The sequence below is a fragment of the Dermochelys coriacea genome, chromosome 8 (assembly GCF_009764565.3).
Source record: "Dermochelys coriacea isolate rDerCor1 chromosome 8, rDerCor1.pri.v4, whole genome shotgun sequence".
Taxonomy (NCBI): Eukaryota; Metazoa; Chordata; order Testudines; family Dermochelyidae; genus Dermochelys; species Dermochelys coriacea.
This window is the reverse complement of record NC_050075.1, coordinates 84,981,863-84,998,788: the sequence shown is the minus strand read 5'-3', so window position 1 is coordinate 84,998,788 and position 16,926 is coordinate 84,981,863. Positions and strand designations below refer to the sequence as shown.

General features: G+C 40.7%; 1 protein-coding gene across 5 annotated transcripts in view; it reads left to right on the top strand.

The window, feature by feature from the left end:
- Window positions 1-16,926, top strand: part of MSH4 (mutS homolog 4) — a 65,738-nt gene that overhangs the window by 35,596 nt on the left and 13,216 nt on the right. For all 5 annotated transcript variants that reach the window (XM_043490750.1, XM_038412763.2, XM_038412766.2 and 2 more), the window contains 7 exons: window positions 3,054-3,121; window positions 6,028-6,102; window positions 6,512-6,576; window positions 7,207-7,376; window positions 9,524-9,660; window positions 9,999-10,102; window positions 11,182-11,306. In XM_043490750.1, the coding sequence (XP_043346685.1) occupies window positions 3,054-3,121; window positions 6,028-6,102; window positions 6,512-6,576; window positions 7,207-7,376; window positions 9,524-9,660; window positions 9,999-10,102; window positions 11,182-11,306 (744 nt within the window). The remainder of the gene's footprint in view (window positions 1-3,053; window positions 3,122-6,027; window positions 6,103-6,511; window positions 6,577-7,206; window positions 7,377-9,523; window positions 9,661-9,998; window positions 10,103-11,181; window positions 11,307-16,926) is intronic.

The following is a 16,926-nucleotide window of genomic DNA, read 5'->3' as shown; positions in this document are numbered from 1 at the left end:
AAAGACCTCAGGAGGTCATCTAGTCCAACCTCCTGCTCAAAGCAGGACCAATCCCCAACTAAATCATCCCAGCCAGGGCTTTGTCAAGCCTGACCTTAAAAACTTTTAAGGAAGGAGATTCCACCACCTCCCTAGGTAACGCATTCCAGTGTTTCACCACCCTCCTAGTGAAAAAGTTTTTCCTAATATCCAACCTAAACCTCCCCCACTGCAACTTGAGACCATTACTTCTTGTTCTGTCATCTGCTACCACTGAGAACAGTCTAGATCCATCCTCTTTGGAACCCCCTTTCAGGTAGTTGAAAGCAGCTATCAAATCCCCCCTCATTCTTCTCTTCTGCAGACTAAACAATCCCAGTTCCCTCAGCCTCTCTTCATAAGTCATGTGTTCCAGTCCCCTAATCATTTTTGTTGCCCTCTGCTGAACTCTTTCCAATTTTTCCACATCCTTCTTGTAGTGTGGGACCCAAAACTGGACACAGTACTCCAGATGAGGCTTCACCAATGTTGAATAAAGGGGAATGATCGTGTCCCTCAATCTGCTGGCAATGCCCCTACTTATACATCCCAAAATGCCATTGGCCTTCTTGGCAACAAGGGCACACTGTTGACTCATACCCAGCTTCTCGTCCACTGTAATCCCTAGGTCCTTTTCTGCAGAACTGCTGCCTAGCCATTCAGTCCCTAGTCTGTAGCAGTGCATGAGATTCTTCCGTCCTAAGTGTAGGACTCTGCACTTGTCCTTGTTGAACCTCATCAGATTTCTTTTGGCCCAATCCTCTAATTTGTCTAGGGCCCTCTGTATCCTATCCCTACCCTCCAACGTATCTACCTCTCCTCCCAGTTTAGTGTCATCTGCAAACTTGCTGAGGGTGCAATTCACACCATCCTCCAGATCATTAATGAAGATATTGAACAAAACCCGTCCGAGGACCGCCCCTTGGGGCACTCCACTTGATACCAGCTGCCACCTAGACATGGAGCCATTGATCACTACTTGTTGAGCTCGACGATCTAGCCTGCTTTCTATCCACCTTATCGTCCATTCATCCAGCTCATACTTCTTTAACTTACTGGCAAGAATACTGTGGGAGACCATGTCAAAAGCTTTGCTAAAGTCAAGGAACAACACGTCCACTGCTTTCCCCTCATCCACAGAGCCAGTTATCTCCTCATAGAAGGCAATTAGATTAGTCAGGCATGACTTGCCCTTGGTGAATCCATGCTGACTGTTCCTGATCACTTTCCTCTCCTCTAAGTGCTTCAGAATTGATTCCTTGTGGACCTGCTCCATGATTTTTCCAGGACTGAGGTGAGGCTGACTTGTCTGTAGTTCCCAGGATCATCCTCCTTCTCTTTTTTTAAAGATGGGCACTACATTAGCCTTTTTCCAGTTGTCTGGGACTTCCCCCAATCGCCATGAGTTTTCAAAGATAATGGCCGACGGCTCTGCAATCACATCCGCCAACTCCTTTATCACTCTCGGATGCAGCGCATCCGGCCCCATGGACTTGTGCTCGTTCAGCTTTTCTAAATAGTCCCGAACCACTTCTTTCTCCACAGAGGGCTGGTCACCACCTCCCCATGCTGTGCTGCCCAGTGCAGTAGCCTGGTAGCTGAACTCGTTCATGAAGACAGAGGCAAAAAAAGCATTGAGGACATTAGCTTTTTCCACATCCTCTGTCACTAGGTTGCCTCCCTCATTCAGTAAGGGGCCCACACTTTCCTTGACTTTCTTCTTGTTGCTAACATACCTGAAGAAACCCTTCTTGTTACTCTTAACATCTCTTGCTAGCTGCAACTGCAGGTGTGATTTGGCCTTCCTGATTTCACTCCTGCATGCCTGAGCAATATTTTTATATTCTTCTCTGGTCATTTGTCTAATCTTCCACTTCTTGTAAGCTTCATTTTTGTGTTTAAGATCAGCAAGGATTTCACTGTTAAGCCAAGCTGGTCGCCTGCCATATTTACTATTCTTTCTACACATCGGGATGGTTTGTCCCTGTAACCTCAATAAGGATTCTTTTAAAATACAGCCAGCTCTCCTGGATTCCTTTCCCCCTCATGTTATTCTCCCAGGGGATCGGGCCCATCAGTTCCCTGAGGTTGTCAAAGTCTGCTTTTCTGAAGTCCAGGTCTGTATTCTGCTGCTCTCCTTTCTTCCCTGGGTCAGGATCCTGAACTCTACCATCTTATGGTCACTGCATCCCAGGTTCCCATCCACTTTTGCTTCCTCTACTAATTCTTCCTGGTTTGTGAGCAGCAGGTCAAGAAGAGCTCTGCCCCAAGTTGGTTCCTCCAGCACTTGCGCCAGGAAATTGTCCCCTACGCTTTCCAAAAACTTCCTGGATTGTCTGTGCACCGCTGTATTGCTCTCCCAGCAGATATCAGGGTGATTGAAGTCTCCCATGAGAATCAGGGCCTGCGATCTAGTAACTTCCGTGAGTTGCCGGAAGAAAGCCTCGTCCACCTCATCCCCCTGGTCCAGTGGTCTATAGCAGACTCCCACTACAACATCAACCTTGTTGCTCACACTTCTAAACTTAGTCCAGAGACTCTCAGGTTTTTCTGCAGTTTCATACTGGAGCTCTGAGCAGTCATACTGCTCCCTTAAATACAATGCAACTCCCCCACCTTTTCTGCCCTGCCTGTCCTTCCTGAACAGTTTATATCCATCCATGACAGTATTCTAGTTATGTGAGTTATCCCAGCAAGTCTCTGTTATTCCAGTCACATCATAATTCCTTGACTGTGCCAGGACGTCCAGTTCTCCCTGCTTGTTTCCCAGGCTCCTTGCATTTGTGTATAGGCACTTGAGATAACTCGCTGATCGTCCCTCTTTCTCAGTATGAGGCAGGAGTTACAGTACTTTGTCAAGATTTTGCTGTGATAGGATGAAGGAAGAAAATGACTTCACAAACATAGGTACTAAATAGTTTTCTGTGCCTGTTTTCTTTTGGAAAATTAAATAAATTATTTGTTAAAGATTTATTATTAAAATTATCGCAAGTTTCAGCTCAGTTTCTAATTTATGTTTTAATTTTGTTTTACAGTGATTTCAAGATTCCTGGATACTGAACAACTTCTTTCAATTTTAGTACAAATTCCAAAGCAAGATACAGTAGGTTTATAAATGCACCTATCGCATAAATAATGAATAATTGTCAGTTATCTCAATAGAGTATGCAACATGTAAACTTCATATAGCAGCTGTACAATTGTATTATTTGTGAAAAAAGATTGTACATTAGAAAGGGATGGAAACATAGCTTTAAAGACATAGGATGATTTATATATGTTGCTTCTCACCCAGAAAGATGAAAGTATGAACCCCTTAAACTAAAGTATATTTTTACTTTGTAACAGGAGAAGAATTTCAGCCAATCATAAAGTGTTTTCATTTATTTATTTAGATTTATGCAGAGAGTAATAAAAGAGCACCCATCTAATGCTCTAGGCATCCTTGACAATATTTTAAAAATACACTGAAACAGGTCTGTTGGTTCCTCCAGATCAGCTCAAATACACAGCAACAAAATGCATGACTGATGTGAATTGATCTCACACAATCCACAATTTCCCACACCCAGTCTAATCCAACATTCATTTCTTCACAAGTGAGGGGAAAAAAGGTGGGCAAAGCAGCAAGGCTAACAAGCTCAAGCTGTTACGGATTTAGGGAGGAAGCGAGGCCCTGTGACCCTTGTGGAGAATGACTAAAAAACATGACTGTTGTTCCTTCACAAATCCACTGTATTTTTAAATCTGCATCCTCTTAGTTGTTCATCCTAATCACACCTTCATCTTAACATCACTGGAGAGTAGGAGAGAGAAGCATTTTCATATGAGCATGAAAGGGAAAATATCCCTTTTAATGTTAAAAGTTGTATAATAGAAATAATATACTCACAGTTTTTAGATTGATTGCCCCCTTAACTTTGCTTTGTCTATTATTTAGCCTCAGGAGCTTCTTATGCAATATAAAGCAGTGGAGATTATCCCTTATAAATGGGCCCAAAATTTTTACTAAAAAACAAACCTCTTTAGTTTAGTTTCAGTTACTAAATAAACCTTCCAAACCTGTCAAGCTAGAACTTAGAATCTTATTCCTTTTAGCTTCCAAACACAGGCCTTCATGATTAAGCCAAGTGAAAGTCTCTTACAACTATGAAACAAGTTCTCTCTCAGCAGCAATCAGGGTACAAATTATTAATACACATAACAGAGAGAGTACAATTAGATGCAGCAATGATTAACGTTTGTTTTATTACAACTCATTTTCTTCAAATATAGTACATGCACAAATTTTCAAGGGGATTAAAATATATTGAAAATTTGAACATGCCATATGTAGCAAACTGTTTTAGAGATAGAGGGATACAGAGAATATTTAAATACAAGTCAACATCTCAAATCAAGTTAATTTTTAGGGCTAGATTCTGCCACCCCATTTTGTTTTAAATGTAATTAAAAAAAATCTGTTCCGTGTCCCTATCTCCAATGCATCAACAGCAAGATTTGAACCCTGGACTTCAGCAGTGACCTTGACAGCTTCAACTAGCTCATCTCAGAACAGGCTGTTATCACTTCAGTTATTTGCAAACTGCAAAACATTACTAACCAATGACTAAGTGCATTCAGCTAGTGCAAAAAAGTACGTCAGGAAAGTGCTTTAGTAACAATACAGCTGCCTAGACTTCGTTGTTAACAAAAACTGTTCTGGTTCAGTATACTTAAAATACAGCCAGTACATCACAATTTTTCTTAGAGTTTCTGGATGCTAGTTTAGAGAAAAAAGAAATTAGAAAGGAAAGAAATCTTTCTTTGTACTCTCATCCATGTGCCTATTTTAAAATGTTAAAAAATAAGTTAAAACACCATGTTATAATGTTACCAATAGGTATAGAATAACAAAACTTTTGAATGATGCTTTTTTTTTTTCCTTACAAGCAAGACACACTGAACTTTCTGGAGTTGTAATTGGTAATGTGTGTATGTGGGGTGTGTGTGGGGGGGAATTTTGGCAGAAACTTGCTATGGTTATTGGAACAGCTACCCTTGCTTGCTTTCTCCTTGCTAAGGTGACCCAAAGCAATCAAATTGCTCCATCTTAAGGAATAGGTCTGTAAATATCCACCCTGATACTCCTTTGCACTAAGACACCATCTGGGCTGATTGCCAGGCTTCATTCTGAGAAGAAAATTCAGCAACATATAAAGGGACTTAGTTGAGTTCTGTGAGCACATTTTTCTTTAAGAAACTTCAGAATTTTTAGAAAAAAATGATTGAAGAAAAATTCTTGGATTGTGAGAACATTAGAAATTGGGTGAGTGAGGGTGTTTCTGTTCCAACAATTTCTAGCATAATTATTTTTAAAATAAACTAAGACTTTTTAGTAGATTTTTGTGTGTAATTGAATTTTTCATAAAATTGAAAGAAAAATACCGTTTAATATTTCCCACACAGGAGCCTTCACTTTTATTTATATTTTCTATTAATTTGACTTTAAAACAGATAACAGGAAAGATTTTCATTTGTGCTTTTGAAAATCTGCCTTAGCTTCTACATAAGATTTTTCCATTTTTCAACTCTAAAGTTTTCTTCAGTTTCATTTTCAAAAGCCTTTGATTTTCCAACACTGATTTCAACTCTCCACACAAAAATTAGATGTTTTTTTTTTCTTATGGAACTGCTACCTATTCTTTCTTTATAAGGTAGCAGCACATAGCAAATGTTCTGTTCTCTGCAAGAAAACACAAATATTTTAGACTTCTTGTCAGTTGAAGAACTCTTTTGAAAATATTATATTGTAATTTGAGTTTTCTCAAGCCATATATAGTCAAATATTTTTTTTTAAAAAACAGCAAATTTACAAATTGTCAAGCTGGTCATTAGTCATGAATTTTCATAAATCACTTAACAGTACATGAAAAATACATTCAGAATGTGTGTGTAAAATGCATGCTTGTTTTGAAATGTATTTTAAAAGTCTATACATACTGCATTTGTAATATTTTTTTTCAACAGGTTAAAGCCGCTGAATCAAAGATAACTAATTTAATCTATCTGAAACATACTCTGGAACTTGTGGATCCTCTAAAGGTGAAATGTATTCTGTTACTTTTTCTATATAAAACCCAAACTAGTTAGTTAATCTTTGTTGTCACACAGTGCAATTCATTATATATCTCATGGAACCGTACATTGTCACTGTAATAACATCCTCTAAAAATAAGACAAGGGCCTCTAAATCTATGCTAAGTTGGATGTTGATTTAAAAAAACATATCTGAGTCTCTATTATTTTTGGAACTGGATTCTGAATGCTAGTTAAAAGCTTAATTTTATAATGATTATTTAACTTGAATAGATGCCACCCAACCGGTAAGCTCTCTATATCACCCCAACTTCAAATAAGCCTAGGTGAATCTAAAAGCCTTACAGACTGTTAAAATGATTAAAATTTAATAATGTTTTTATGAATAAATAATATATATTTTAATTTTCAATAGGCTGCTTTGAAAAGCTGCAAGACACATTTGTTAAAGGCATATTACAGTTCTCTGGAAGACAAAAGGTACTGTGATATAATTTTCATAGCTAGAATATCTGATTGTCTCCTTTTTTCTGAGGATGTCTGTAGGATTTTAAGATGTTGCTTCTTGAATTATTTATAATTGTAGCTCCTGTTTTTTGTGTTATCATTAGAAACTCTTAATTTTACTTATTCTTTATGAAGTTTCTAGAAATTCAGTTTTTCAACTATTGCAGGAGAAATTTTAAAAAAGATAAATAGAAAATTGGTTGTAACAATAGTTGATTGGTTATGAATGACAAACATAATTTAAATTCTTACAAAAATTAAATACTCCAGTAGATATTATTGAAAAGACAAAAAGAATGTGAGAATACTTTGATTTCTTAGAATCACCCAAAATGACTGAGGACAAGTAGCTGTTTCCTATATTTGAGCAGTGTATAATGTCTGCCATTCTTTAAGGTATTAAAATATTTAGGTTAAAGTTAGCTGTGTTCATATGATGTCTGAGATTAAAAAAAAATCATGTGGTAAGTTTTTAGTGTTTACTTTGAGCTATTGAAGTGTATTGGCTTCGGTAATTTTTATTTATAATTGAAGATAATGTTGATAATGAAGTTGAAAAATATTACCTAGCTAATTTCATTACTGATATAACTACTGTTGTAGGTTTGGAATCATACTTGAAAAGATTAAAACTGTCATTAATGATGATACAAGATACACAAAAGGATGCCTGAATATGAGGACCCAGAAGTGCTACGCAGTCAGGCCAAACATCAATGAATTCCTTGATATAGCTCGTAGAACATACACAGAGATTGTAGATGACATAGCAGGTATTTCATGATTGATGATTAATAGGAATATATTGCACCTGTTATATAGAACCATAAAATTGTACAAGAACATATAGTGCTAACTTCCTAATGAAGAGGAGGTAAGTATTTTTATTGTAATTTGTTTTGTCATTAATAAAAAAAAGTTGAGATACATTTGAAATTAGGGTTGCCATACATTTCGGTTTTCCCAGACACAACCTCTTTTTGGTCCTCCAGTCTCTGTCCTGGCAGATTTTTGAAATATGAACAAATGTCCATGATTTTTCCTTGCTCGTCCTTTTTCAGGACATTTTGAGGACATTACACTTGTTATTTATAAATGTTAGATATTCAAAGTAGAAAGAAACTACTCCCCTTCCCATCCAGCTCTCCCTTCCCCCTGGCAGTGTCCTCTATTTGGGAACTTGAAATATGGTAACCCTATTTGAAATGTACTTTGAGATTTTCCATTTGTAGATAAAAACTGTAATTAAATGAAATGATTAACTATTTTGTGATTTCAAAAAGTAAAAAGATTGCTTCATTTATTGTGCCACAAAAAAAACAAGCTGTATATGAATCAAAGATATTATAATCTTTCCATTTAAAACCTATGGTTTGCACCTACAATGCAGTGCATCTAAATTCAGTTTGAAGTGTTGAAACAACAATATTATTTCAAATAAAATTTTCTGGTACAGAAATGTAGTTTTATCATCTGCTGACGCTTTACAAATACAAATACTTTGTTTTTAATATTTTAACTAGTTTGAATCTGTGGGCTATAATTTAACTGTGCTATTAAGAATTGTGTAAAACCACTTTCTTGATATTATTTTAAAGCCAAAATGAATAAAATCAATTTTGGAAGAATGCCTCTATTCTTTGAGTATAACCATTTTAGATAAAGTGTCTAAAGTTGATGAAAAAGATTGTCTTTTTCCAAATGGCTCCTATCACATGTCTGAGCAGACAATATTGTTCTTTTAGTTCACCCTTTAACAGGCAAGGATGACAAATAGCCCATGTGAATAGTAGAATTTTTAACACCAATAATACACTATAGATTGTCTTGAAGTTCCTATTAGTTTTGTAACTTATAGTCGACATCACATAGAGTGAACATCACAATAGTTTAATTGTTCTCTTGCTTTCCAAAATTTTCCTTACATGGCTGCTAAGACCCAGAGAAATGTAGGCAGGGAGGAGCTCTCTCTCTCCCTCCTGATGGTTACTGCAGTCCAGTTTCACTGCAGCCCACACATGTACAGCAGAAGAGCTCCTTTTCTCCTTTCCCTGTTACCATGCTAAGCTCTGAGGAAGCAAATGCTGACACTGGAGCACTGAGTGACTCCAGGACCCAGGTGTCCAACACAGCCCATCTTCTCTACCCAACCATTTGCTGGCCAGCGTCTCTGGTGGTAGCAACAGTGGGAGGTGGAACCAGCTCAGTGAGATGTGTGAATGCCAGGGAAACCCCATTCAACAGCATCCTTCTTTTCTCCCTACACAGTAGTACATCATCAGTATTTTTCCTCATCTACCCAGACACCCGCACATGCCTGTACCCCACCCAGCAAAATTCAGAATTCCCACCACTGAGCAGCACCTTTTCTCCTGTCACCTAATAGTCCCCTGCATCTATCACCCTCCCACTTTGCTCCAGGTGAGTGGGTTGGGGTTATGGTTTAGAAATGCAAAAAATTCTGAACTATGGAGTGAGTGGGAAAAGACTGAGAGCCCCAGATCTAAGCATTACAGTTACCTGTTGAGAAAGCAGGGTGAAACACCACTGGCATGAAAGTGGATTCATCTGAAACTTACTCCTCTGAAAAATCTTCCTTTCCAGCGGAAGGACAACCCACCCCTGAGATCCCCATGACAACATATGAATATCTTTAAAAAGAGGCTATGAATTCTCATATTCTCACCTGGCACTTTTTGTCCACTAGTTTTATAAAGCTAGTGCTCTTATTTGAATGGTTTACTGAGCTCTTTCACTCCCACACAAGCCCCCTTTCAAGGTCCTAACAAGGCTGTCTAATTTACTGGAATTGATATCTAGATATGTGCATGATGCCTTTACTACTCAGATAACACAGTGAGTTTTATAGTATGTTAGAAAATATTTCAATTATGGCTGATTTTTCCCCCATATTACTTAGGAATGATAACACAGCTTGCAGAAAAATACAACCTACCTTTGAAGATGAGTTTCAGCTCTGCTCGTGGATTTTTTGTCCAAATGAATGCAGAGTGTGCAGCATTACCTAATGGTCAGCTTCCTTCAGAATTTACAAAGGTAAGTGTTCTGGACATGTTTTGTCATGAAATTAATTACTTCAGTGATATTACATAATAAATGAGGATAGAATTTATTTAACCCATATTCTTTTATACAGCGTATTAGATGTCTATATGTTCTATATTATTTGTCAGATAATATGAAATGTTATAAGGTTGCTATCATTCTAATGTTTGCATTTTGTTGTTTTTTCATGCTATTTTATTTAGGAAAAGTGAAATAAGGTAACAGTTTTGTCACTTGCTTTCTAGATTGTTCCTACTTTGTTTTCTGGAAATTTTTCTTTATGTGCATTTATTTGAGATGTATTACTTTAAGGTTGAATTTCCCTACAGATCACTAAAATGAAAAATGCATATAGCTTTACTTCAGCAGACTTAATTAAAATGAATGAAAGGTGCCAGGAGTCTTTGAGAGAAATTTATCACATGACCTACTTGTAAGAACATTTCAAACTCTTTAATATTTGTGTTAACTTGATTTATTTGCCATATTAACAACTAGTTGTAAGGTTTTCTAATATGTTTTCATTGTTAAATTATGGTGTTTTATAAAAGCACTCCAGATTGTAGAGAGAGAGTGTTCTTCATGAGAGAGCACATTAAAAGGCTAAATCTACATTATCCTGAATTATGATTAAAATGTATAGGGATTTATTCATAAAAAAGAAGTGTCCATCACATTTAGTAAACTTTTTGTTGAGTATTATCAACACAAATTATACAATGAGTATAGCACATTTGGCAATGTGTAGCCATTATTTATATTAAGTATGCCTTTCATTTTAAGTAGCGTTACCTTCAGTCTTTCCATAAATTATGCTTATAAAGGGACCAAAGGGCATATATTGTTCTCTTTTTTCTTCTAGATTACAAAAGCTAATATAGGCTATTTTTGGTGATCATGTAAACCCATTTTAAACATGAACAACTCAAGAAACTGAAGTCACACTTTTTGGAGGACAATAGAACGCCATTGGTTCCAAAGCTGTATTTTTAGAGTCAATTTTGCACATGCAGCTCCCTTTCAAGACAGTGGGAGTTGTAGCTGCACATCTGATGGCAGAATTTGGCCTAGAATTTGTTCCCTAATAACTTAATACACTTTTTAGAAATTCACAGAATTGCCCATGTTTACAAATCTCTATGGCATTTATGAAACGCCTGTCTTCCTAGTATCTAAGTATCACATTGACATTTTTTATGTATATTAGGAAAAACTTTTTCACTAGGAGGGTGGTGAAGCACTGGAATGCATTACCTAGGGAGGTGGTGGAATCTCCTTCCTTTGAGGATTTTAAGGTCAGGCTTGACAAAGCCCTGACTGGGATGATTTAGTTGGGGATTAGTCCTGCTTTGAGCAGGGGGTTGGGCTAGATGACCTCCTGAGGTCCCTTCCAACCCTGATATTCTATGATTCTGTGATTATGAGCTTAATAATTGCTTTATTGCTGTAAACTGTGTAAAGCAATAAAATGTAGTAGTATACAGTAACTAACTCAGAGCTGTCTGCTTGCAGGATAGTATGTAAACTACTGAGTGAAATCTATGAACATATCCATTGCCTATACAAACTCTCTGACACTGTGTCAATGTTGGATATGTTGCTGTCATTTGCCCATGCCTGCACTCTTTCTGACTACGGTAAGTTTCTTTCTAAGGGTATGTCTACACTACGAAATTAGGTCGAATTTATAGAAGTCGGTTTTGTAGAAAGCGTTTTTATACAGTCGAGTGTGTGTGTCCCCACACAAATGCTCTAAGTGCATGTAGTCGGCGGACTGTGTCCACAGTACTGAGGCAACCATCGACTTCCGGAGCTTTGCACTGTGGGTAGCTATCCCACAGTTCCCTCAGTCTCCACCGCCCATTTGAATTCTGGGTAGAAATCCCAGTGCCTGATGGGGCTAAAACATTGTCGCGGGTGGTTCTAGGTACATATCGTCAGGCCCCTGTTCCCTCCCTCCCGCCGTAAAAGCAAGGGCAGACAATCATTTTGCGCCTTTTTTCTTGAGTTACCTGTACAGACGCCATACCATGGCAAGCATGGAGCCCGCTCAGCTAACCGTCACCGTAGTGCTGGTGTGCTGGGTGCTGGCGGACGTGGTACTGCATTGCTACACAGCAGCAGACTTATTGCCTTTTGGCAGCAGACGGTGCAGTATGACTGGTAGCTGTCGTCGACATAGTCCTGGGTGCTCTTTTAACCGGGCGCCTGGGCAAACATGGGAGTGACTCAGCCAGGTCTTTTTAATCTGCAGCCAGCAGAAGATGATGGCCAGCAGTCATACTGCACAGTTTTCTGCTGAGCACCCAGGAGGTGACGATGGCTAGCAGTCGTACTGCACAGTCTGCTGCCAGCAAGGTGTATAAAGATAGATGAAGTGGCTCAAAACAAGAAATAGAGCAGATTTGTTTTATATTCATTTTCTCCTCCCTCCCTCTGTGAAATCAACGCCCTGCTAAACCCAGTTTTGAGTTCTGTCCTTGAGGTTTTGAGTTCTATCCTTGAGGCGGCCATTCAGTTTCTTGCAAAGCCACCCCCTTTGTTGATTTTAATTCCCTGTAAGCCAACCCTGTAAGCCATGTCGTCAGTCGCCCCTCCCTTCATCAGGGCAACAGCAGACAATCATTCCGCGCCTTTTTTCTGTTCAGACGCCATACCACTGCAAGCATGGAGCCCGCTCAGATCACTTTGGCAATTAGGAGCACATTAAACATCACACGCATTATCCAGCAGTATATGCAGCACCAGAACCTGGCAAAGCGAAACTGGGTGAGTAGGTGACGTCAGCGCGGTTATGAGAGTAATGAGGACATGGACACAGACTTCTCTCAAAGCACGTGCCCTGGCAATGTGGGTATCATGGTGCTAATGGGGCAGGCTCATGCGGTGGAACGCCGATTCCGGGCCCGGGAAACAAGCACAGACTGGTGGGACCGTATAGTGTTGCAGGTCTCGGACGATTCTCAGTAGCTGTGAAATTTTCGCATGCATAAGGGCACTTTCATGGAACTTTGTGACTTGCTTTCCCCTGCCCTGAAGCGCAAGAATACCAAGATGAGAGCAGCCCTCACAGTTGAGAAGCGAGTGGCAATAGCCCTGTGGAAGCTTGCAATGCCAGACAGCTACCAGTCAGTTGGGAATCAATTTGGAGTGGGCAAATCTGCTGTGGGGGCTGCTGTGATACAAGTAGCCAACACAATCAAAGATCTGCTGTGGTGGGGCCATAGATGGAACCCATATCCCTATCTTGGCACCGGAGCACCAAGCCAGCGAGTACATAAACCGCAAGGGATACTTTTCAATAGTGCTGCAAGCACTGGTGGATCACAAGGGAAGTTTCACCAACATCAACGTGGGATGGCCTGGAAAGGTACATGACGCTCACATCTTCAGGAACTCTGGTCTGTTTCAAAAGCTGCAGGAAGGGACTTTCTTCCCAGACCAGAAAATAACCGTTGGGGATGTTGAAATGCCTATAGTTATCCTTGGGGACCCAGCCTATCCCTTAATGCCATGGCTCATGAAGCCATACATAGGAAGCTTGGAGAGCAGTCAGGAGCTGTTCAACTACATGCTGAGCAAGTGCAGAATGGTGGTAGAATGTGCATTTGGACGTTTAAAACTGCGCTGGCGCAGTTTACTGACTCGGTTAGACCTCAGCAAAACCAATATTCCCTCTGTTATTACTGCTTGCTGTGCGCTCCACAATATCTGTGAGAGTAAGGGGGAGACATTTATGGTGGGGTGGGAGGTTGAGGCAAATCACCTGGCTGCTGGTTACGCACAGCCAGACACCAAGGCAGGTAGAAGAGCACAGGAGGGTGCGGTGCGCATCAGAGAAGCTTTGAAAACCAGTTTCATGACTGGCCAGGTTACGGTGTGAAAGTTCTGTTTGTTTCTCCTTGATGAAACCCACCGCCCCTTGGTTCACTTTACTTCCCTGTAAGCTAACCATCCTCCCCACCTCCCTTCGATCACCGCTTGCAGAGGGAATAAAGTCATTGTTGCTTCACATTCATGCATTCTTTATTAATTCATCACACAAATAGGGGGATAATTACCAAGGTAGCCCAGGAGGGGTGGTGGAGGAAGGAAGGAAAAGGCCACACAGCACTTTAAAACTTATGGAATGCCAGCCTTCTGTTACTTGGGCAGTCCTCTGGGGTGGAGTGGCTGGGTGGCCGGAGGCCCACCCCCACTACGTTCTTGGCGTCTGGGTGAGGAGGCTATGGAACTTGGGGAAGAGGGTGGTTGGTTACCCAGGGGCTGTAGCGGCAGTCTGTGCTCCTGCTGCCTTTCCTGCAGCTCAACCATACGTTGGAGCATATTAGTTTGATCCTCCAGCAGCCTCAGCATTGAATCCTGCCTCCTCTCATCACGCTGCCGCCATGTTTCAGCTTCAGCCCTCTCTTCAGGCTGCCACCTCTCCTCCCGGTCATTTTGTGCTTTCCTGTACTCTGATATTGTCTGCCTCCATGCATTTGTCTGTGCTCTGTCAGTGTGGGAGGACAGCATGAGCTCAGAGAACATTTCATCGCGAGTGCGTTTTTTTCACCTTCTAATCTTTGCTAGCCTCTGGGAAGGAGAAGATTCTGTGATCCTTGAAACACATGCAGCTGGTGGAGGAAAAAAAAGGGACAGTGGTATTTAAAAAGACACATTTTATAGAACAATGGGTTCACTCTTTCATGGTAAACCTTGCTGTTAACAGTACATATATAGCATATGTGCTTTCATTACAAGGTCGCATTTTGCCTCCCCCCACCGCGTGGCTAACAGTGAGGAACATTTCTGTTCAGCCATAGGCAAACAGCCCAGCAGGAACGGGCACATCTGAATGTCCCCTTAAGAAAAGCACCTATTTCAGGTGACCATGAATGATATCACTCTCCTGAGGATAACACGGAGAGATAAAGAACGGATGTTGTTTGAACGCCAGCAAACATACACTGCAATGCTTTGTTCTGCAATGAGTTCTTCCTAAGTTTGTGCTACTGGCCTGGAGTGGTAAAGTGTCCTACCATGGTGGATGGAATAAGGCTGCCCTCCCCAGAAACCTTTTGCAAAGGCTTTGGGAGTATATCCAGGAGAGCCACAAATGCCAGGACAAATTAATCATTAAACATGCTGGCTTTTAAACCTTGTATAGCATTTTAAAAGGTACACTCACCAGAGGTCCCTTCTCTGCCTGGCGGGTCCGGGAGGCAGCCTTGGGTGGGTTCGGGGGGTACTGGCTCCAGGTCCAGGGTGAGAAACAGTTCCTGGCTGTCAGGAAAACCGGTTTCTTCGCTTGTTTGCTGTGAGCTATCTACAACTTCATCTTCATCATCTTCCTCATCCCCAATACCTGCTTCCGTGTTGCCTCCATCTCCATTGAAGAAGTCAAACAACACGGCTGGGGTAGTGGTGGCTGAACCCCCTAAAATGGCATGCAGCTCATCATAGAAGTGGCATGTTTGGGGCTCTGACCCGGAGCAGCCGTTCGCCTCTCTGGTTTTCTAGTAGGCTTGCCTCAGCTCCTTAAGTTTCATGTGGCACTGCTTCGGGTCCCTGTTATGGCCTCTGTCCTTCATGCCCTGGGAGATTTTCACAAATGTTTTGGCATTTCGAAAACTGGAACGTAGTTCTGAGAGCACGGATGCATCCGATGAAGTGAGCTGTAGCTCACGAAAGCTTATGCTCAAATAAATTTGTTAGTCTCTAAGGTTCCATAAGTACTCCTTTTCTTTCTCCCCATACAGCGATCAGATCCCGTACCTCCCATTTTGTCCATGCTGGAGCTCTTTTGCGATTCTGGAACTCCATCATGGTCACCTCTGCTGATGAGCTCTGCATGGTCACCTGCAGCTTGCCACACTGGCCAAACAGGAAATTGAAATTCAAAAGTTCGTGGGCCTTTTCCTGTCTACCTGGTCAGTGCATCTGACTTGAGAGTGCTGTCCAGAGCGGTCACAATGGAGCATTCTGGGATAGCTCCTGGAGGCCAATACCATCTAATTGCGTCCACAGTACCCCAAATTCAACCCAGCAAAACCGATTTCAGCGCTAATCCCCTTGTCGGGGGTGGAGTAAGGAAATCGATTTTAAGAGTCCTTTAAGTCGAAAAAAGGGCTTTGTCATGTGGACGGGTGCACGGTTACATCGATTTAACACTGCTAAATTCGACCTCAATGCCTATTGTAGACCAGGGCTAAGAGATGGTAAATATTAATAAAAATGAGGGTAAAACTATTCCCTTGTCCCCCAGTGTTTATATAATAATACCACCAGGTCTAGTTTGTGGCTCTTGTATTTATCTCTTCATATATTAGTCATCTATAGAACTAAAATTGGATTTCAGTTCAAGGTATGAATTACTTTTATAGCTTCAATTTTCCTACTTTTCTTTCCCTTTTTATTCATGTATTTCCCCACTTGCTTCTGAATACAATCTTGGCATGTTAATTTGAGGATGGAGGGCTAAAATGTTATTTTTTTGTAACAGATCATGAGGACTCTTATAAAAGATGTAATCTCTACCTGAAAACAGTCCATTAATTCCTCCAAGTATACTGTCTTTGCTGATTTGATAGCTACATGGGAATATCCTTTCTGATTCTTCCACTCTTGCTCATGTTGAATAATCCCTTCTTTGTGAATAGTCCTTGTCATGGGGTGACTGGCCTTTTAGAGAGAATTAAGGACAGTCTACCCATGACTAAGGTTGGTAAGCCAGCCTTGGTGGCTAATTAGTGGACTGGCAGCTAACTGATTGCCCAGGTGGCCGATTACTGCTCAATTAGGGGAGCACCTGACTTTAATAAAATTACCAGAACTCAGTATGGAGAGGAGGTCAGCAAGGAGAAGTATTGGGGAAAAAAGACTCCTGATGACAGGAGACAGCAGACAATAGAAAATGGGGAGGGTGACCACTCTGTCATGGGATAGACAAATGGTACCTGAACCTTAGTTCCAGGGAGAAGAACTGGATCATATTTTTATGCTATGTTAGCTAAAGCACTGGCAATAGTTCTACCCAAGCTCCAGTGAGAACTGAGAAGCAGAAGGTGGTACCTCCAGGTCTGGAGAGGAAGACAGAGGGTTATTGTATGTAAACAGCAGAAAGACTGTTCTGAACAGTACTCTAGCTCCAGAGAGGAGGACTAGGAGCCTCATGCAGGCAAGATACAGAACTATGTAAGAGGGGTCCCCCAAATCTGGAGCTAGGAGTAGGATTAAGGGCTCAAGTAGAAGGTCTTTCCCCATTTGGGATATTTA